The sequence below is a fragment of the Platichthys flesus genome, chromosome 3 (assembly GCF_949316205.1).
Source record: "Platichthys flesus chromosome 3, fPlaFle2.1, whole genome shotgun sequence".
Classification (NCBI taxonomy): domain Eukaryota; kingdom Metazoa; phylum Chordata; class Actinopteri; order Pleuronectiformes; family Pleuronectidae; genus Platichthys; species Platichthys flesus.
The window spans coordinates 1,332,786-1,351,387 of record NC_084947.1 but is presented as its reverse complement, the minus strand read 5'-3'; the positions used below and the strand labels follow the sequence as shown (position 1 = coordinate 1,351,387).

General features: G+C 43.9%; 2 protein-coding genes across 5 annotated transcripts; one reads left to right on the top strand and one right to left on the bottom strand.

Annotated features, from left to right (window-relative positions):
- Positions 1–189: 189 nt before the first annotated feature.
- rufy3 (RUN and FYVE domain containing 3) lies at positions 190–13,434 on the top strand. Of its 4 annotated transcripts, none has more exons than XM_062381257.1 (18): positions 192–609; positions 5,010–5,183; positions 5,405–5,522; positions 5,727–5,828; positions 6,168–6,291; positions 6,833–6,897; positions 7,003–7,068; positions 7,760–7,829; positions 7,925–8,014; positions 8,117–8,200; positions 8,530–8,697; positions 9,099–9,196; positions 10,243–10,362; positions 10,469–10,589; positions 10,665–10,750; positions 10,839–10,866; positions 11,837–11,914; positions 12,042–13,434. In XM_062381257.1, the coding sequence occupies exons 1-18, from the start codon at positions 369–371 to the stop codon at positions 12,183–12,185; spliced, it is 1,977 nt and encodes a 658-aa protein (XP_062237241.1). In that variant the 5' UTR covers positions 192–368; the 3' UTR covers positions 12,186–13,434. The 4 variants fall into 4 exon arrangements, with proteins under 4 accessions (XP_062237243.1, XP_062237241.1, XP_062237244.1 ...); XM_062381258.1 differs by lacking the exon at positions 192–609 and adding an exon at positions 2,607–3,171; XM_062381259.1 differs by lacking the exons at positions 10,243–10,362; positions 10,469–10,589; positions 10,665–10,750; ... (1 more) ...; positions 11,837–11,914; positions 12,042–13,434 and adding an exon at positions 9,367–10,083 and having other exon boundaries at positions 190–609.
- A 177-nt stretch (positions 13,435–13,611) lies between these two features.
- Positions 13,612–17,007, bottom strand: grsf1 (G-rich RNA sequence binding factor 1). The gene is made up of 10 exons (XM_062381261.1): positions 16,663–17,007; positions 16,117–16,261; positions 15,871–16,026; positions 15,620–15,754; positions 15,211–15,349; positions 14,975–15,117; positions 14,782–14,867; positions 14,566–14,701; positions 14,056–14,107; positions 13,612–13,729 (listed from the first exon to the last, which is right to left on the bottom strand). The coding sequence occupies exons 1-10, from the start codon at positions 16,858–16,860 to the stop codon at positions 13,726–13,728; spliced, it is 1,194 nt and encodes a 397-aa protein (XP_062237245.1). The 5' UTR covers positions 16,861–17,007; the 3' UTR covers positions 13,612–13,725.
- Between the last annotated feature and the right edge of the window lie 1,595 nt (positions 17,008–18,602).

The window sequence follows — 18,602 nt, the reverse complement described above, 5'->3', positions numbered from 1 at the left end:
AGTCATCCGAGTCGCTCAACGCCACCGCAAGGCATCATGGGAGCTCTGCGGTCAAGGATCTGCTGCTCGCGACGCATCTCCGTTCACGTGCACTGTCTCTGGTCACGTGAGAACTGAAAATCTCGCGAAATTAAACAATTCGAACAAAATGCTAATTCCGAGTTATTTCCGGGTCAGGAGGCGGCGGTGGAGGACGGGACGAGCGGACTGAACCCGGACTGACTCCCCGGAGCGGCCTGCCGGTTGTGTTGCTAACCTCTGCGGGTGTAGCCCCACAGGCTAACCGCAACTAGCTGAGCGCCGACCCGCAGTCCGAGCCCCGCCGCCGGTCACATGAAGCGGGTCTGACCGGGGGGAGCAGGAGGAGGATGGCGGAGCAGGATGCACTGCCGGAGGCTTTGCACGGGCCGGGCAGGAGGACCTCCACTGACGGGAATGGACACGCTGACAGCCCGGACGAGACACTGTCCCCGACCTCGGTGATTTATTTCAGGGAGGCTCTGAGCTCCGCTAACGTCCGGTTCGGGAAGCCGGGCTCCGGGTCCCCGGCTCCGCTCCGGCACTATGACTTCCAGATCGAGAGGATCGAGTCTAAGCGCAGGAACAAGAGTAAGAACACTTTCTAGACTTCCATCAGAAAACATGAGCTCCTGACATAAAGAAGCTAACAACACTGAGCTCTGTTAGCATCTTTAAATACCTAAAGTACATAAGTACACTAAAGCACCTGCTGTTAGCATCTTAAATAAACTTAAAGTACTCAACTACACTAAAGCACCTAGTGTTAGCGTCTTAAAATAGATCAAGTATACAACTACACTTAAGCACCTGCTGTTAGCATCTTAAAATACATAAAGTACACAACTACATTAAAGTACCAGCTGTTAGCATCTTAAAATACATAAAGTACACAACTACACTAAAGTACCAGGGGTTAGCATCTTAAATAAACTTAAAGTACACAACTACACTAAAGTATCAGCTGCTAGCATCTTAAAATACATAAAGTACACAACTACACTAAAGTACCAGCTGTTAGCATCTAGCTTGTTGGAGGAGTTAGCTAACTTTGGATTCTCCCAAACAAACAACTTCTTGTCTCTTTTTACTTTAATACAATTCTATTAACTAATGTATATTGAATTCTGAAGGTAAAACAAGTCACAGATTTTCTTCTCGAACTGATTGAATCCTCAGTAATTAAATGTGTCACGTCCGTCAACTGACAAAGCTGTAAACAAGCTGTAAACAAGCTGTAAACAAGCTAACAAGCTCTGTGTGTTTCATGATTAGATAAAACTTTATTGATCCACTTTCACTAGTAACAGCAGAAAGAGAGACAGACATACACACACGTACATATGGGTGAATCATCACAATAAGAGGTGTACATGTGAAATAATGTAAAACAATAAAATGTAATGGCAAATGTATTTTATAGAACATTTGATGAGCAGAAACTTTATATGCTTCTAATTGAGAGAACAGTAGAAAACCACAAGCACAACAGATGAATAAATACAATATCAATGGTTCATACAGATGATGAAGAGGTTGATTCTTCTTTGTGTAGTTCTGACAGTCACTCTGCTGTTTGCTGTCGTATGAATTTAACGGTGGATCAGTCGTTAGACGCTGGTTTAGCTTTGAGCTCCATGTGTCTGTGGTGATAATTATTGTGTCACATGTCACTCTCTCTCACCTAACATGAGTTGTGTCAGTTATTCACCTCTTTAACTGAACAGAAAATACAAATTAAAGCTGGTTAAGGACTCTTTCAACGTGTAATCTACTTTATACTGCTGTCTCATCCGCTGGCTCATCATAATTCATGGAATTCTTATTTTAACTCAGCAACAGACGAAGGGAGAGACCTCATTTACAACATAGTTCATATAGAAAATAAACTAAACATTCAAAGACGTCAAGAGAACACAAATCCACAAAAGTATAAGCCTCAGTAATGAATACAGTATATAACTCTGTACAGTGGCCACACCCCTTTCATAAAAACAGTCTTTGCGTTATCCAGTTAACAAACAAACGAATGAAGAAACAAACAAACAAACAAATGCAGATAAAAACATATCATCCTTGATGGACGTAATATTCCTGAGCCCTGGCAGTGTGGCCGATGTCCCATCTGCTAACATGGAGAAGGCAGGGTTAATGATCTATCCTGCTGCCAGCCACCAGGGGGCCATCAAGAGGCTGTGGCTTCACCTAATGGAGGTTCTGAATGGTCCCGTCTATGGTTTGTCTTCACATGACGGAGCAGTTCAGTAATTGCATTATCAAAGAACAGGCCTCAGATCCAGGTCAGGCTGTTGATGCTCGAGAGACGGATGAGTTCTCAGCTGCATCATTAGCACTGCCTGAGCATATCCCCCCCCCCCCCCCCCCATCCTTTTCCTGTTTTTTTACGCATGCACCATCTGCTCACGTGACCGTGTGTGTTGCTGTACCCAGCACTGATGTCAGCCATCTTGGTCAACACCCACCCAGTGCATTCACTGCGGTGCCGAGGCAATCCAGTCGGAGAGAGGCGGTGTTGAGCTGAGCGGAGGAGGGCTGTGATTTCCAGACCCGGTGCTCTCCTGCATATTAAATCCCCCCCCACCCCCCATCCCCCTGTCTGCACAGAAGGGGATAATCGGAGGTTGAAGAGGAGGAGGAGGAGGAGGAGGAGGAGGAGAGGACAGGGCAGCCTTTCTCAAGCCGGCAGTGTGATTAACTCAGTTGGAGCAAGGAGGAGAGAAGGATGCAGGCGTAGAGAGGAGGAGAAGCATCACCCTTTCCACCACCTGCTAAACGCTGCTGCCAGCCTTCCCCCCCCCCCGTCTTGGCCTTTTCTCTCCTTTGTCTCTTTTCGTCCTCTCTGGTCTCTCTCTCTCCCTGAGCTGTTGTTTTTTTGGGGCCTTCGCTGGCTTCTGGAGCCATCACGCCTTTTTCCCTCGGCGGTGCTGGTTTTGCCTCACATCAGCTGAGTCATCATGGCTGATCTGACGCCCCAGAGCGAAACCCCGACTCCCACCACCGACAAGATCACCCAGGCCGCCCGCGAGACCATTTATCTCTGCAACTTCCGCGTGTCTGTCGATGGCGAGTGGCTTTGCCTTCGCGAGCTCAACGACATCTCGCTCACCCCGGACCCCGAGCCGGCCCTTGAAGGTAATGTGACGGATTAGCTCATCAGTCTGTTTAGGGCGTGGTGGTACACCAGGTCTCCGGACGCTGCACGTTTCAGCCCTGGAGACCGTGGTGTCCTGTTTGAGCTGTGTCATGGTGGATTTCATGGGGGGAGGTTTGATTCCTCGGAGCAGGAAGACGCTGCCAGGAAATAGGACGGGGATGAGAATCAACCCGGAAGTGCAGGTTGTTTTGTCACCAGAATGAATTTGCCTGTAGCAAATCAAATGGACAGCTGGATTTTGATGGGCCTGTTTTCTTAAATCCTTGCAGGAATTGCAACAGAAATCAGTTGTCATGTTGTTTGTGTCGCTTTCACCGTTTGAGTTCCGGTGGTTTGTCCGTTCTACACAACAGATGATGTTGTGTCTGTTGTCAGAGATGAAGACTTCCTCGAATCTTCGCCCCGCCTTCTCTCAGCACAGACCCGGCAGGTCGGCAGTTCAGACTCTTCCTCGGCCAGTTGGCAAATTCAGCAGCGCAGCACTTCACCCTCCGGCTGAGAAGGAGATCTTTTGTAATGATGTTACACAGGAACCTCGACACCTACAGAGACATTTATCCTGTTGTGTGTCTGCAGGATAAAGTCTCTAATGTTGTGCGTGAGATGACCGGGTTTATTAAAAGGGACGATCAATATTTTATTCTTCGCTTGACAATGTCTGTTTCACTCCGGCAGATACTGAGGTTTATTCATTTCAATGCAGAGTCCACGAGTGGAGTTAACCTCTGATGAGGAACTGGAGAATCTGATTTTCTGTCTGAGAATGACTGATACTGATATTGAGTTAATTATTGATGTTGGTTTGTTGCCCTCTAATGTAAACAGGATCTACACAATGTAAGAAGCACCAGGAAAGACGTTGAGACAAAAATCCCATTAACTATGTAAAATAATTCATCTAGCGTTGACTTTACTGTCCTGAATTATTAAGAAAATGTTGGTTTGTATAAAACTGGAAATTTACTTCTAGAATCTGAAGGATTTATTATATTAATATTATTACAGGACGTCATGTGATGCAGTCAGACGTCTGTGATTTGAACTGAATTAGATGTAATATGTCTGTCAGGTTGTTCCGTCTTTAACAAGCTGTCAACTCTCACCACAGTATTAATTACTATACTATACTACAATATAAACTTTACTGTGAAGCTTTTCTACTAAAACAGCCCCGATTTACACCATTTCAGCACCAGTGATGTCCCATATCTGCATTAACTGGTTGTAATCAGATCTTCACACAAAGACCATCACATCCACAGGAAGCAACCAGATGGTGAAGGAAACTATAACCCTGTGAAGCTGCTGCACTAAAAGCCTGAGTGTGTGTTATGTACTGATATAAATAATGGATTAGTTCTACACGTATAGATGGATCATGAAGCGCTGACTGTAGTTGGACACTCAGTGTTTGGTTTCATATTCTCACAGGAAACAGGTTTTATAATGAAACAAAGATTTTCTTCTATCCAGCTCCACAACCTGACTTTTACTTCCTGGAAAAGATTTGGTGTTTTTCTATATTGAAGGAAAAACAGAACTGACGGCTCCTGCTAAGTTTAGCTCCCGACTCGTTCTAGCTGCTGTCGTCTTATTTTCCAGATCAGGTCACTTTGTGATGTTCAGGAGATTCAGAGGAAGAACAAGTTTCTCGTGTCCAGAGAAAAAAGGGTCTTGAGAGAAAAGACTGACTTTTTAGTCTAAGATCAAATTGTGTTTCAATTTTGTGTCTTGTCCTGACATGAAAATAAACAATATAAATTATTAAATGAGGACTTTAACGACACTGTCCTGTTTCTTCTTGTCTACTTTTCAGATCCCAAGGATCCCATCGCGATTGAAAGGCTGAACTTGATGAACATGGCCAAGCTGAGCATCAAGGGCCTGATCGAGTCTGCTCTGAACCTGGGACGCACACTGGACTCGGACTACGCACCTCTGCAGCAGTTCTTTGTGGTGATGGAGCACTGTCTGAAGCACGGCCTGAAAAGTAAGTTCTTCTCACGTCACCCTGTCATGTGGACAGAATCCTGTGATCAGTAGCTAGACCTAAAATAGATTTAAGTCAATTTGCTGCTTAAAAGTTCTAGAACTCTGTATTTTTATTAGAATGTGTTCAGATGGATGTTGGTTCAGTCAGTCGCAGTTTGAGGGCCATGACTCTGTGACCCAGATTCCTTAAATAACCTCTCACTGTCTGTGGACCGTCAGCTAAGAAGACCTTCCTGGGGCAGAACAAGTCCTTCTGGGGGGCGTTGGAGTTGGTGGAGAAGCTGACGCCTGAAGCAGGAGAGATCACTGCCAGCGTCAAAGACCTGCCGGGCCTCAAGTGAGTTCGTTTCCCTGAAGGTGGTAGACGGATCCTCCCGACACCTTCTAGATTTAAGTGTTATTACAAAATCTGTGCCCAAAACGTCATAAATTGGTTTAAAGGCACAGGAATGACCTGACTGAGGCAACTCTGGCTGCAGTTTCTGATATTAAGTTTGATATACGTTTATATATTCAGTAATTGTTTTCTGGTTGTTGACAGAACTCCTCTAGGAAGAGGTCGGGCCTGGTTACGACTCGCTCTGATGCAGAAGAAGCTCTCAGACTACATGAAGACCATCATCAACAGGAAGGACCTGCTCAGGTGTGTGTGATCACATGATGCACTTTTAGAAAGAAATGAACCAAATGCTATTTCTGCAGCTCTTAAAAAGTATTATATACTCTGCAAACGTTTTTGTATTCGGGCCACTCTCCCTTTTTTAAAGTTGCAATATTTCAGAAACTAAAGATTTATGCTTCAGACCTTTCACAGGATCTAACACAGAATGAACTTCTTATACTGTAAATCTCTTGTTTGTTTGTTTGTGATGATTTGATGTTTCACACTGACTGTGAAACGTGAATAAATTAAATTCTATATGTTATTAGAAGGTTTAAAATGTAATGCTGACTCTGCTGAACTCGTGTCTCCTGTGTGTAGTGAATTCTACGAGGCCAATGCGCTGATGATGGAGGAGGAAGGAGCCGTCATCGCTGGGCTGCTCGTTGGACTAAACGTCATCGATGCCAATCTGTGCATGAAGGGAGAGGACCTGGACTCGCAGGTGATTCACTCACTGACACCACGTCACACGAGAAAGAGACGAAACCCAAAGGGCCCAGTTTATGATCCGTGGTCACAGGGAGGAAGGAGGAGTGTTCTCTCTTCATGTGGTGGCTTTCATTTTTATGTGACGGTTCAACTTTAAACACTTTGATTGTTCTTCATAAACGAGACGGGGTGAAGCAGCTGTTTCTTTTTACTTTAGTTCAGAATGTTTTGACGTTCAAACTTAAGTAAGAAACTAAGTAATTGGTCCAGGAGAATTCATGTAAATACTGGATTTAAATAAATGATTATACCCATGTTATTTATTTTGTACTCCCACTATCCAAAATGTTTCGAACAATGTTCAAACTCAGAGAAATCCACAATTCTATTCAAGGTTTAATTACCTTTTATTTTGGTAACTCGTGTCATGTAGATTTTAAGCGGTAATGGTGATGAAGAGTGAAGAAGATATTGATTTTGTTCTTTTATATTATATCTGTCGTGTGGTTTCTGTTGTCATTGATTCTCTTTCTGTCGTTCAATGACCTCCACAGGTCGGAGTGATCGATTTCTCCATGTACCTCAAAGATGGAGGACACAGCAGTAAGAGTGCAGAGGGGTGAGTGCTGCCTCCTGACCTTAAGATGAATTCAAACCAGAGAGACTGACAGTTAACTTTCTGTTTATGTTTTTAATACTAAAATATCATCTCTCTTCTCCTCAGTGACGGACAGATCACAGCGATTCTCGATCAGAAGAATTACGTGGAGGAGCTGAACAGACATTTAAGGTTCGTCTTTACTCCATCTCTCCATCTCTCTTCACTCCATCTCTCTTCAGTCCATCTCTCTTCACTCAATCTCTCTTCAGTCCATCTCTCTGCAGTCCATCTCTCTTCGCTCCATCTCTCTTTAGTCCATCTCTCTTTACTCCATCTCTCTTTACTCCATCTCTCTTTACTCCATCTCTCCATCTCTCTTCACTCCATCTCTCTTCACTCCATCTCTCTTCACTCCATCTCGCTTCAGTCCATCTCTCTTCACTCAATCTCTCTTCAGTCCATCTCTCTTTAGTCCATCTCTCTTTACTCCATCTCTCTTTAGTCCATCTCTCTTTACTCCATCTCTCTTTACTCCATCTCTCTTCACTCCATCTCTCTTCAGTCCATCTCTCTTCACTCCATCTCTCTTCAGTCCATCTCTCTTTAGTCCATCTCTCTGCAGTCCATCTCTCTTCTCTCCATCTCTCTTCACTCATCTCTCTTCACTTCATCTCTCTTCACTCCATCTCTCTTCACTCCATCTCTCTTTAGTCCATCTCTCTTCTCTCCATCTCTCTTCTCTCCATCTCTCTTCAGTCCATCTCTCTTCAGTCCATCTCTCTTCTCTCCATCTCTCTTCTCTCCATCTCTCTTCTCTCCATCTCTCTTCTCTCCATCTTCACTCTCTTTCTTCTAACGGGACGTGTCTGTCTGTTTTCAGTGCGTCAGTAAATAACCTCCAGGCCAAGGTGGACGCTCTGGAAAAGTCCAACACGAAGCTCACAGAGGAGGTGAGTCTTGTAAATGTTTTCATTTCTGCTTCATTGTAAATCTGCAGGGATTCTCTCTGTTTACCGAGATGTTCTGTTCACTTGGGTCTCCTCAGCTTGCCGTGGCAAACAATAGGATCATCACTCTACAAGAAGACGTGGAGCGAGTACAAGAGGAGAGCTCGTATCAGCTGGAGTCCAGAAAGGTGAAGAAAACATTTTATCACATTATTTTAATTGAGATGAAACATGAAACAAGGATCCTCTATTATCACTAACATCATTGAACATGTTCCTGTCGTCTTCAGGCTCTGAGAAGCGACTCGGCAGCAGATGGACAGGCGCTCGGTGAAACACGCAAGCAGCTCAAAGAGGAAACTGTTCTTCGATTGGTGCGTTTCTGACGGTTGTGTAGCCTCATGTAACCGACCTTTAGACTGAAGTGTCGCTTTAAATGCTGTAGCAGTTTATATTTACTCATAAAGTAATAAAGTGAGTATCAGTGGTACATGCAGATTATGGTTCTCCACAAATCCGTCATTTTATTATTCACTTTCCATCACTGGAGAATACACAATGTTCACAAATGTGTGTTGTTTAGTACCTGTGTGTTTTTGACTGAGTTCTGTTTGTTAAATCATATGAACAATATATAACTGACACTTCAATCTTTCACTGCTCCGAGCTCCAAGTGCGTCTGACGTTGTGACTCTGTGTGCAGGACGTGGAGAAGGAGCTGGAGGTGCAGATCGGGATGAAGCAGGAGATGGAGCTGTCGATGAAGATGCTGGAGAAGGACATCTGTGAGAAGCAGGACGCCCTGGTGGATCTCAGGCAGCAGCTGGAGGACCTTCGTGCCATCAACCAACAGCTCAGCCACAAGTCACAGGTAACGTTTCGTCTGTTGTCCTTCGACTTCAGGAAAAGCTCCAACAAGATCCACAGCTTGCCCCTGTTCACACCCGATATTAACATCTGTCCTCACACGTCCTGATGTGTCTCCTGGGACTGCTTGTGATTGTTGTGATGTTTGTCGTTTGTGTTAGTTCTGCTGTTTCAACTCAGTGTGGGTTCATGTGTCAGTTGTTTGTGTTAGGGAGAGAAGTCAGGACGTACCAACGATTTTTTTAATTTAAGAAGAGAATTCATCAATATGAGATGGGCAGTGTTTTAAAATAGTGGTATTGACATGTATGGACACTAAGAAATTCAATTTAATTTGAATGAATTTTTACTGTTGTTTTGTCCTTTCAGTCCCATTAACAGCGACTTGTGGTTCTTCCTCCTCAGAGCACAGAGGCCAGCTCTAAACAGAAGAGTGAGGTCATCTCTCGCCTGGAGGAGAAGATCAACCAGATGTCGGGGACAGTAAAACAGCTGGAGAGCAGGTGAGACCAGTTCAACCCCATCGTTCATATTCTAAATATCCCAGTGGACAGAAGGTTTTTAAAGGTTTCAATAAACTGCATCTATCTCTTAACCCTCCTGTTTGTTGTCTCTCTCCTTCACATTCTCAATCATTATTTATTTCCCATCATTTATGTTATTTTTGAATCAGTGAGAAACATTTGGTGAAGCAGGCCAAGAACCTGAACTCTGCGGCGGGGAAGCTGCTCCAGCTGCAGCAGTAGCTCCGAGCCGCCGCCTCACATCTGCATATAAACATACAACCCCCCGGCTTCTATAGAAATAACCCAACTAGGATGTTCTCTTTTTTCTGTACGATGCTCCTCCGTTGAAAATTAAAAACCATCTCGCCACGTCCTCCTTCAGTGGCTCTCCAGCATCAGCTTTGAGTAGTGTGGACTGAATCGATCCCTTTAGCAGCCCCCCCCCTAGTCCTTGTGTTCTCTGACTGGTGTGTTCGCCACATCAGGGTTCTGCTTTTATTTTGGTAGAAATTTTAAAAACACCCCCATTTAATGGCAAAGGTAAGAGGAGTCTGAACGTCCACGTGATGGACAGGATGGTGATCATGTGCCACTGGACACATCCTGGATGTTTGAGTCTAGTGGACTGGCTGTAATGTCGTTAAGAAGAATTCCACCAGTACAGAGACTGGTTCAGTGTGTGACACCAAGAAAAGACAGAACCCGATGGTTTGACGAGTTAAGTTGTCATTTGTTGATCCACAAGAGTGGAAGGCCAGGTCAGGAGAAATGTACCGTAAGAATAAAAAGGCAAAATTAATTTATTAATTTTGAATTGTATGTGAACATAACATTGGTGTAAACTGTAGTAATCATTAGGCGAATAAAACAATGAACGAACACAGCCTGCTTCATCTTCTTTGGCTTTAGTTTCACCTTTTCTCCTCTTGTTTTTTTACTTATTTGTTATTTAAGTTTGGAATTCATCTCTCTCCCTCCATGTTTCTCTTCATCGAGTTTTCGTTTGATCATAAGTTTGTGTTAACGCGCTCGCCTCAACCCAGATGCAAGCAGGCGGAGCGAGAGAGGGAGCTGGCGCTGGAGGGCAACCGGCTCTTCAAGCAGGAGTTTGGAGACAAGATCGAGAGTCTGCAGGCGGAGGTGGAGCAGCTGAGGAGGAACAGGTGAGCGCTGAGGAAACAGGAGCTTTCACCTCCTGATGATAATAATGTGTCTTCTGTCTTTATATAAATCCGTGTCCTCTGCTTGGTCTTCCTCTTGATGCTTCAGGTCAAACCTGGATCACGAGCTGAGGAGAGAGCGAGAGCGGCGCAGCGAGCATCATCTCATCGCTGGTCCCAGACCTTCCAGTCCTCCGAGGCAGAGGAGACTCACAGAGGACACATCCAGAGTACGTCTCTGCTCATCTTTACTTTCAAGTCCAGTTGAAAGTTCTTTTATATCATCTGAGATTTCTTTCCTGCAGCAGCTCCCAGAGTCTCCGTCAGGGAAAAGAGACATTGAGCCGCTACATGCTGGACACGAGGACAGAACCAGTCTGAGCTCCAGTTTGTGAGTGGATCAGAGTCTGTGTCACAAAGATCCTTCATGTTCTGGACACATATCGACTTTTAAATTGTCTTACTTCTTCTTCTTTCAGATCTTTGTCACATCACGAGGATGAACCGGTGAGAACTTACCTTTTTACAGCAGACCTGTGTGATTGAGTTTATGAGCTACTAAATCCTGTAAACAAACCTTTAACGTTTCAAATTTATATACACAAAGATTACTGGCAACAAAAATAACAAAATCTGCCTCTGCTTCCATTTCCCAAATCTCTCATTTGTAATAAAATACAACTCCTTGCAACCGTTGATATATTTTGAAGGAAACTTCTTTTGAATTCAATAATTTTCTATAATTATATCAAGGTAATGTTGATCATTCACATATCTGGTGAGAACATTAATGAAGCATCCTTAAATGTTGTTGTTCTCAGAATAAAGAATCTTGTGGAACAGGATTATTAAACCTGTCCTGATAAAAAGAACATTTGTACTTCTCTTGCCTGAAGCTCAGATGCTGCTGTCTGTGTGGCTGTCCTTCTTCCTGACCACCTCCCAATAAATCAAGTGCAAGACATAAATAAAGCTGCTGATTTATTACATAAAACTCATTTCCTCTGAACATAAGTCAGAGTTTATATCCTGTGGAGGATCCCTGGAGATCTGGGTCCAGACTTTCCCCACAGTTTGCCTCATGAACAAACAGATTCTCTCTCAACACCAACAAATCCTCTGCAGGATTCAGGTGGAGCAGCAGGAAGTCACGTATTCAATCTGGTGCATCACGTGATTTATTGATCACAACTAACTCCACAGAAACTCCGGAGACTCTCACTCTGTCATTTGCACAAAACACCTGCAGAGAATCTCCGGAGTCTGACAGCAGCTTCTGTTTGTCACCTCAGCATCATTCAGAAAACATATTTTCTTAAGATGAGTTTTTTAAGGGCAGCTTTGTATTTCCTGTGTTTAGTTTATTAAACAGGTTTCTCCAAACAATCTGCCGAGCTCACAGTAAAGTGCAGTCTGGTGTTCACACAGTAGATATCCACAGTTTGTTAAATCCCGGTCGTGTTGCTGTTCCCTGCAGGAGGAGTCGTGTGTGGAGACCAGTGAGCCGACCGTGTGCACCATGTGTGAGCAGGACGACTCCCTCCTGAAGACAAAGGTACGATGAGAGCCTGGCTCAGCAGAGCTCAGACCTCCTCCAGGTCCAGCTTCTCCTCACGAAGCCACAGATTCACTAGATCCTGAACTTTATCTGGTTAAACCCCTTGTTCCTCTTCTTCCTCCAGAAACAGTGTAAGAACTGCAGCGGCGTCTTCTGTGAGAGCTGCGTGTCCAACGAGCTGCCGCTGCCGTCCTCCATCCTCCCAGAGACGGTGTGCGTGGCCTGCTACTCGCAGCTGCTGCAGCAGTACGCCTCCACGCCCACATGAACGCACTCGGACACATCGACGTGTGAATCTGGCACCGCGAAGAAAAACACTTTTTCACTCCTGAACTCTGTGGAATCTTTTAATTACTTTTAATCCAGCGGTGTCCAGATGTGCCACGGAGAGCTGAGCAGGTTTCTATTTGAAGCAGATGCTGTTGTGGTTATAAAACCTCGGGTGTTGAGCTGCTGTGGTGTTTTTATTATTTAAATAGAAACCTGCACCTCCTCAGCTCTAAGTGGTCGGGCATTATGAAAATCATCTCATTTAGAAACTGACTTTCCACAGTGTCCACTGAGTGGACTTATGGGTCAAAGGTCAACTGAAAATATTTTAACCTCCATTTTTAAAAGATACAAAAGGAAAAACTGGAATTTTCACAACACATCAGATTTAATCCTGAACATCAGAATATGATGTAAGTGCTGATTAATGAAATGTGACTGTACAGATGAAGATAAAACACTTTTGAACACAGATATTAAACGTGTCAATAATAGACTGTTTGTTTGTAAAAAGTATTTGACACAATATCAAATTTTCGGGAAATGTATATTTAACTCGATTGAGTTTAGAATCTTCCAAAATTTGCTAAATACATGCAAAATTTAAATAATACACAGATATCATCTCATGTTTTATCACAGTCTTGATGTTTTCAGTCTGAATCTATTGGAGATTGATTCTACGCTCGCGTATCTACGTTTAAATATGAGATCTGTCTGCAGGTGAGCGGCTTAGCTTAGCATAAAGACTTGAAACGGGTGGGAACAGCTAGCATGGCTATGTCTAGCTGTCCTGGCTTTGCATAAAAAACAAAATGTTACACGGACAGTTTGAGGATTTATGTTGATTGTTAATTTCCCACTACGGATAAAAGAGGTTTTTCTGTCTCTGCAAGAAAGCAAATGAATCTGTTCCCTAAAAGTAAAATGACTCCTTCAGGTTCACAGAGGTGAAGATCACATGTTTATGATTTATAATGAATCATTCTGGGTATAATGTTTTCTTTGCTGTCACTGACGTTAACTAAGCTTTCATAGAATCTGCTGCTTTTAGATTCCAACGGCATTCTGAGTTTTTCTGGTTTGAAGAGGACAAATCAACATATCAGCTGTTTTCATGTATTATTGGGTCATAGGAGGGGGAGGAGTCAGAGGCTGGATCCAGACAAACCTGTAGATTTCTCTCATTGGAGCTAAGTAACATGTGGAAATGCTTCTGAGATCAATAAAATGTTATTCTATTTTAACTGTGACGACTCCAAAGTTAATTTAAACCATCTTGAAGCTTAGAGAAGAATTGTCTTTAATAAAACTGATCCTGAAGAAATGTCATCGATTCATCTTCACCAATTATTTCGTAGATGCAGTTACATGAGTTTATGTTGGTAGTTTAAATAATTAATACATATTTATAACCATTGTGATTCAGGTTTGATTCTTTGACACCAGGTTCGTTTATTGTTTCAGTTCAGGCTGGAAAATCAATGCAACAATCTTGGGTTGTGTCGGTAAATGAAGAAGTTTGGTGTCGTCATCGTTCATCTGCAGGAGGAAATATTAAATCACACGTTCAGTTCAAATGTAAAAACTTCTCTTCTGTTTTTTAAAAGCAAGATTTTAAAACTAAATATAGTTTAATAACAGAAAAGCAGAGTTGTTTGTTACTTAATTCTCAGAGGAAGCTATGACACAGTGAGGACAGAAACCAGTTCACCCACTATACGTAAGTTAGATTAATTTCAACATGTCATTCAAATTAACCTATTATTGCTATTAATGATTCAACTGTCAATTATTGAATGTTTATGACTGAGTGTGGCTGCAGCATCTCTAATTATTACGAATATTAATAAATCAGTGTTTCTCACCTCCCGTTAGAATCTGATGCAGAGTTCAGAAACAACTCAACGTATCTTTCCCCTGAAAAATAGAGAAAGTTCAAAGTTAAGTTCTAACATCAGTGATCATTTTATAATATAACGTTATACATGTTTATGATATTAAAACAGCAATATGATAAGTTCTAATATAAAGGAGGCCAAAAAGTAAAATTTAAAATGACTGACTGTCTTTTGAGTTTGTAAATAACAGAAGATTAAATCTATGTAATCTGAAATTAGACCTGTGTTTAAATGAAAGTGATAAATGACAAAAATATTTATATATTTTTTTTTTAATCTTTTGTCAAGAATACATATTATTCTGTTTGAGGGTGAAATTGAACAATTGAGGTTTGTTAATTTATTTAATTACGGATCAAATTTAATATTAAGAATCTGAAAACTTGGAATCGGGTTTATATATAAACTGCTGATGTGATTCTAATCTCACAGACGGTTTTAAACAGGACTACGGGAGCTGCTCCTGCTCCGCCTCACCTATGTACTGTCTGTTCCTGGTCAGGGCCTCGGCCGCGTCCTGGTGGCTGTTGAAGTAAACGCCCGCCTCGCCGTTCCGCCGGCCGTCAGCGCCGCACTCGATCAGGATCCTGGAGACGGCGAGAGGAGAGAAGAACTGCAGGAGAAAAACAATTATTAAAAATCAAAACAAACATCCAGCTTCAACGTCTCTTCCGTCTCCATCTTGGTTTCCACCTTCACGATGTCTTCTCCGGACGCCTGGAAGGGAAGACCTCGCATGTGGATGTAGTGAAGCAGCGCCGTGGAGCTCGGTGGCGAACCTGACGGAGCAGAAACGTGGTGTCAGGTGACGTCAGGAGGAAAAGACGCCTCCTCCATGTTAGCAGAGGGGACACGGACCAGGTCAGTGATAAGAAGGAGTCGTCACCTGTTCTGTGGTTGGTCGGTGCGGAGGAGACGTTCCTGCTCCCCGGCTGAGCGCCGCTCTGAGCGGAGCCCGGACTCATCCCCTTCTTCTTCCTCCAGCTCGAGTGGATCTCCTCACTCGTGCTGGGAAACACCTCGATGTATCTGCTCGTACAACAGGAGGAACAACAAGTCAGCTACCAGGACCTCGGGCAGAGGAGAAGCTGGACAGGACCAGCTGTCTGTGCAGAGTCGAACCTGTTTCCTATGACGTCCCTGTCCCTCTGCAGAGCGCCGTCTGCTGCCTCCTGAGAGGCGAACTGCACAAAGGCCTCTCCAGAGTTCCTTCCTCTGTGGTCCGTGACCACCGTGATGCCGTTCTCCGCAATATCCAAACCTGACAATCAAAAACAGATCCGGAGATATTTCAAATACAGTAAAAAACTTGATGAGCCGGACAGGTTTTTGTTTTCATCACCGTCTGAGATCCGAGTCAACAGGCAGGACCTGGACTAATTTGTTTCAACTGTTCTTAACATGGTAATAAAAGAAGGTTAGGAGGTGTAAACCCTCCGAGCTACCTTCTAGTCTATAATAAGTTTGAAAGTGAGATTGACAAAGCAGCAGTTACAGGTGAGTGGAACTCTTCATCCGTCCTGTGGTTCACCTGAGAAGAAGTGGACGATGTCCTCCTGGCAGCAGGAGAAGGGGAGGCCCCTCAGCTTCACCACCCAGCTCTCAGCTGGAGCCGTGACGGCCTTGTTCAGGATGGCCTCGGCGTCGCTGTTCGTCACCTCGGACACTGCGGACGCACACGGAGCACCACTCAATCATTTAACTGGTTTGTGAACATCTCCAGGAAACCTCTATGAACCCTCTGAGCCTCAGCGTGACGGGTTTTCCACCGAGGAGACGAACCTTCCACGTATCGCGGGCCCAGGTACTGCCGGTGCTTCTCCAGAGCTTTGTTCACGTCCTCTTCGTGCTCCAGCTCGATGAAGGCTCGACCCGACGACCTCCCCAGCCGGTCCACGGTGAGGTGGATCCCCTTCAGCCCGTCCCGGATCCGGCACTCTGCAGCACATCACACCAGCAGCGGGATTTAAACACATGAGGATTCTGACACAGGACAGACACACACACATGAGCGGGTGAGGATCTCACCAGAGAAGAAGTGCATGAGGTCCTGAGCCGAGCAGGACCAGGGGAGACCCTTCACCTGCACGATGAACACCTCCTTCTTCTCCGGCTCCGAGACGCTCTGGTAGGCCGGCAGCGGGGGGTACTCGTCCTCACACGGGGGTCCAGCCTGGGAGGGGGGGGGGGGGGGGGAAGGGTTACTGTACACTGATATATACATACAAGTACACACACACACATATATATTAAACTGCCCTTATATACACCCCTACTACTTGCTATACTGTATTATATTCATATATATAATAATGTAGTCATCCAGGTAGAAGTACATCATAGTTAAGTACTTTACTAACTGAGGTATTTGGTACATGTGTAATGTTCACAATATTTAGCCTGATAGCATTTATACTTACTTATACTGTTATTATATACAAATACTCAAGCAGAGGTACTGTACTCATATATGTATATGTAAACAAATACTAGAGTACTTCAGTGAGCCTAGTACGTGTCTTGAGTTGTACTTATTAAAGTAATTATAAGTAATTCTGGAGCTCTGGTGCTCACCTTGGTGCAGAGGCCGAGCTGAGTGCTCTTCACCGCGGACAGCGGCGGACACGCTCTCTGGAGGAAGCCGTTCAGGGGCGTCGAGGACCGGGCTCTCTGCTGAGTGAAGCCGGCTCTGGCGGTCGCAGCTCCGGGTAACGTCCCCGGTCTGAGCTCGGCGAGGCTCCGCAGCAGGAGCAGCAGGGGCCTGCGGGACATGGTGGAGGTGTGTGGCCGCAGCAGAGCAGCGGGGACGGGGCTGAGGACGCGGGCCAACGGAGGGTCTGAGGCGGGTTGATGAGTGAGTGTCTCCGGGTGACAGACGCTCACATGAGGGAGGAAGATGAGTGAAGGACACGGCTGCTTCTTCTAGGTTCACTGGAGGTTAGTCCACATCCTACCGGCGCACTACTGCCCCCGTCTGGAGAGGAGGGGGAGTCAGAACGGATACAACATTAGCTCAAGCTGAGCAGAACAATACTGCCACCTGGAGGACCAAAGTGGGATCTGAAGGAGAAATCAATCTCTATGATTTTTATATATATAGTAATTTTTGTATATATGTATTTTTATCTTTTTTTTCTAGTAACAGTACAACAACAGTTCGGCGGAGTGTTATGGAAATACGCAACAGGAAGTCGCCAATTTCTGACGTCACACGTTACATGTTCGCTCATATCAACTTTAAATGACGTCATCTCAACAACGTCGAGATTAAAACTAGGTGGTGGCGTCTGATGATACGCGATCGACAGGGATTTATTATAACTCCTCTGTGCATTTTTCTATCACCACCAAACTTCTGTCACATGATCAGAGTCCAAGCCTGAACAGCTCTGTGTGTCAATATTTCTTCAGTGTCATAGCACCACCTACTGGTTCACCATTAAACAGGAAGTACTTTGTTAATCCATTCTGCATTATCCAACGGGCTCCGAACTACTGACCTATGATCACAATTCTGACCTGTACAGCTCTATATACAAATATTAGTTCAGGGTCATAGTGCCACCTACTGATCAGTGTGAAAATTAAGTTGTTGTAACATTGTCCAATTGACACAAAATTGCTCAAGCTACATCAGAGCACCTACTTGAACAGATCTATTAGTCAGTATGTAATAATACTGATGGCACCACCTACTGGCAACAGGAAGTAAGCTTGGTTTTACAACTATCATTCAATTTACATAAAATGTTCACCATGTGATCTGCAATTGATAGCGTGAAGCTTAATGAGCAATTAGCAGGCAAGGATCGACATCGCGTGACGGACGCAGGAAGTGAAGCGTTTATCATTGCCACAGTGCGCAACATTTTATTACTAATACAGTATGTGCTATCTCTAAGATGATGTCCTTCCTGTCCTGTGTCTGAGTGACTATTTTAAGGGCTCTGCTGGAATCTGAACATATCATTACTTTCTTTCTCAATCCAGGCTAAAGGTATATTTATAAAGAGCAGAGCTTCAACTGCACCATCAACTTCACCAGGGTGTAACGTCAACTTCCTGCTTTTTCTAAATAAAGCTGCCAGCCATAAATACTCAGTACGAACATTTAATCATCATACAAAGCTGCTAAATAATGTCATATTTTTAAATCATCATGCAACATATATTTATTCATTCTGTCACATGGCAAAGAAAAAAAACTGAGTAGTACAATTCTCCCACGTTGTGGACAAAGTGTGAACTGAAGGAGCAATCAAGCTCTATGAATTATCAGTACTATATATATATATATATAGTATTTTTTTTTTCTAGTAACAGTACAACAACATGTTTAAATGACGTCATCTCAACAACGTGGAGATTCAAAGTAGATGGCGTCTGATGACACACGATCAAAACACGAGGTTGTTGAAACTCTAGAAATAGTCTGTCTCTAACAATTACTATAATAGTAATGAATTAAAACACTTATTCTAAATTCTTACAACATATTTAATTAGGGCCTGAGT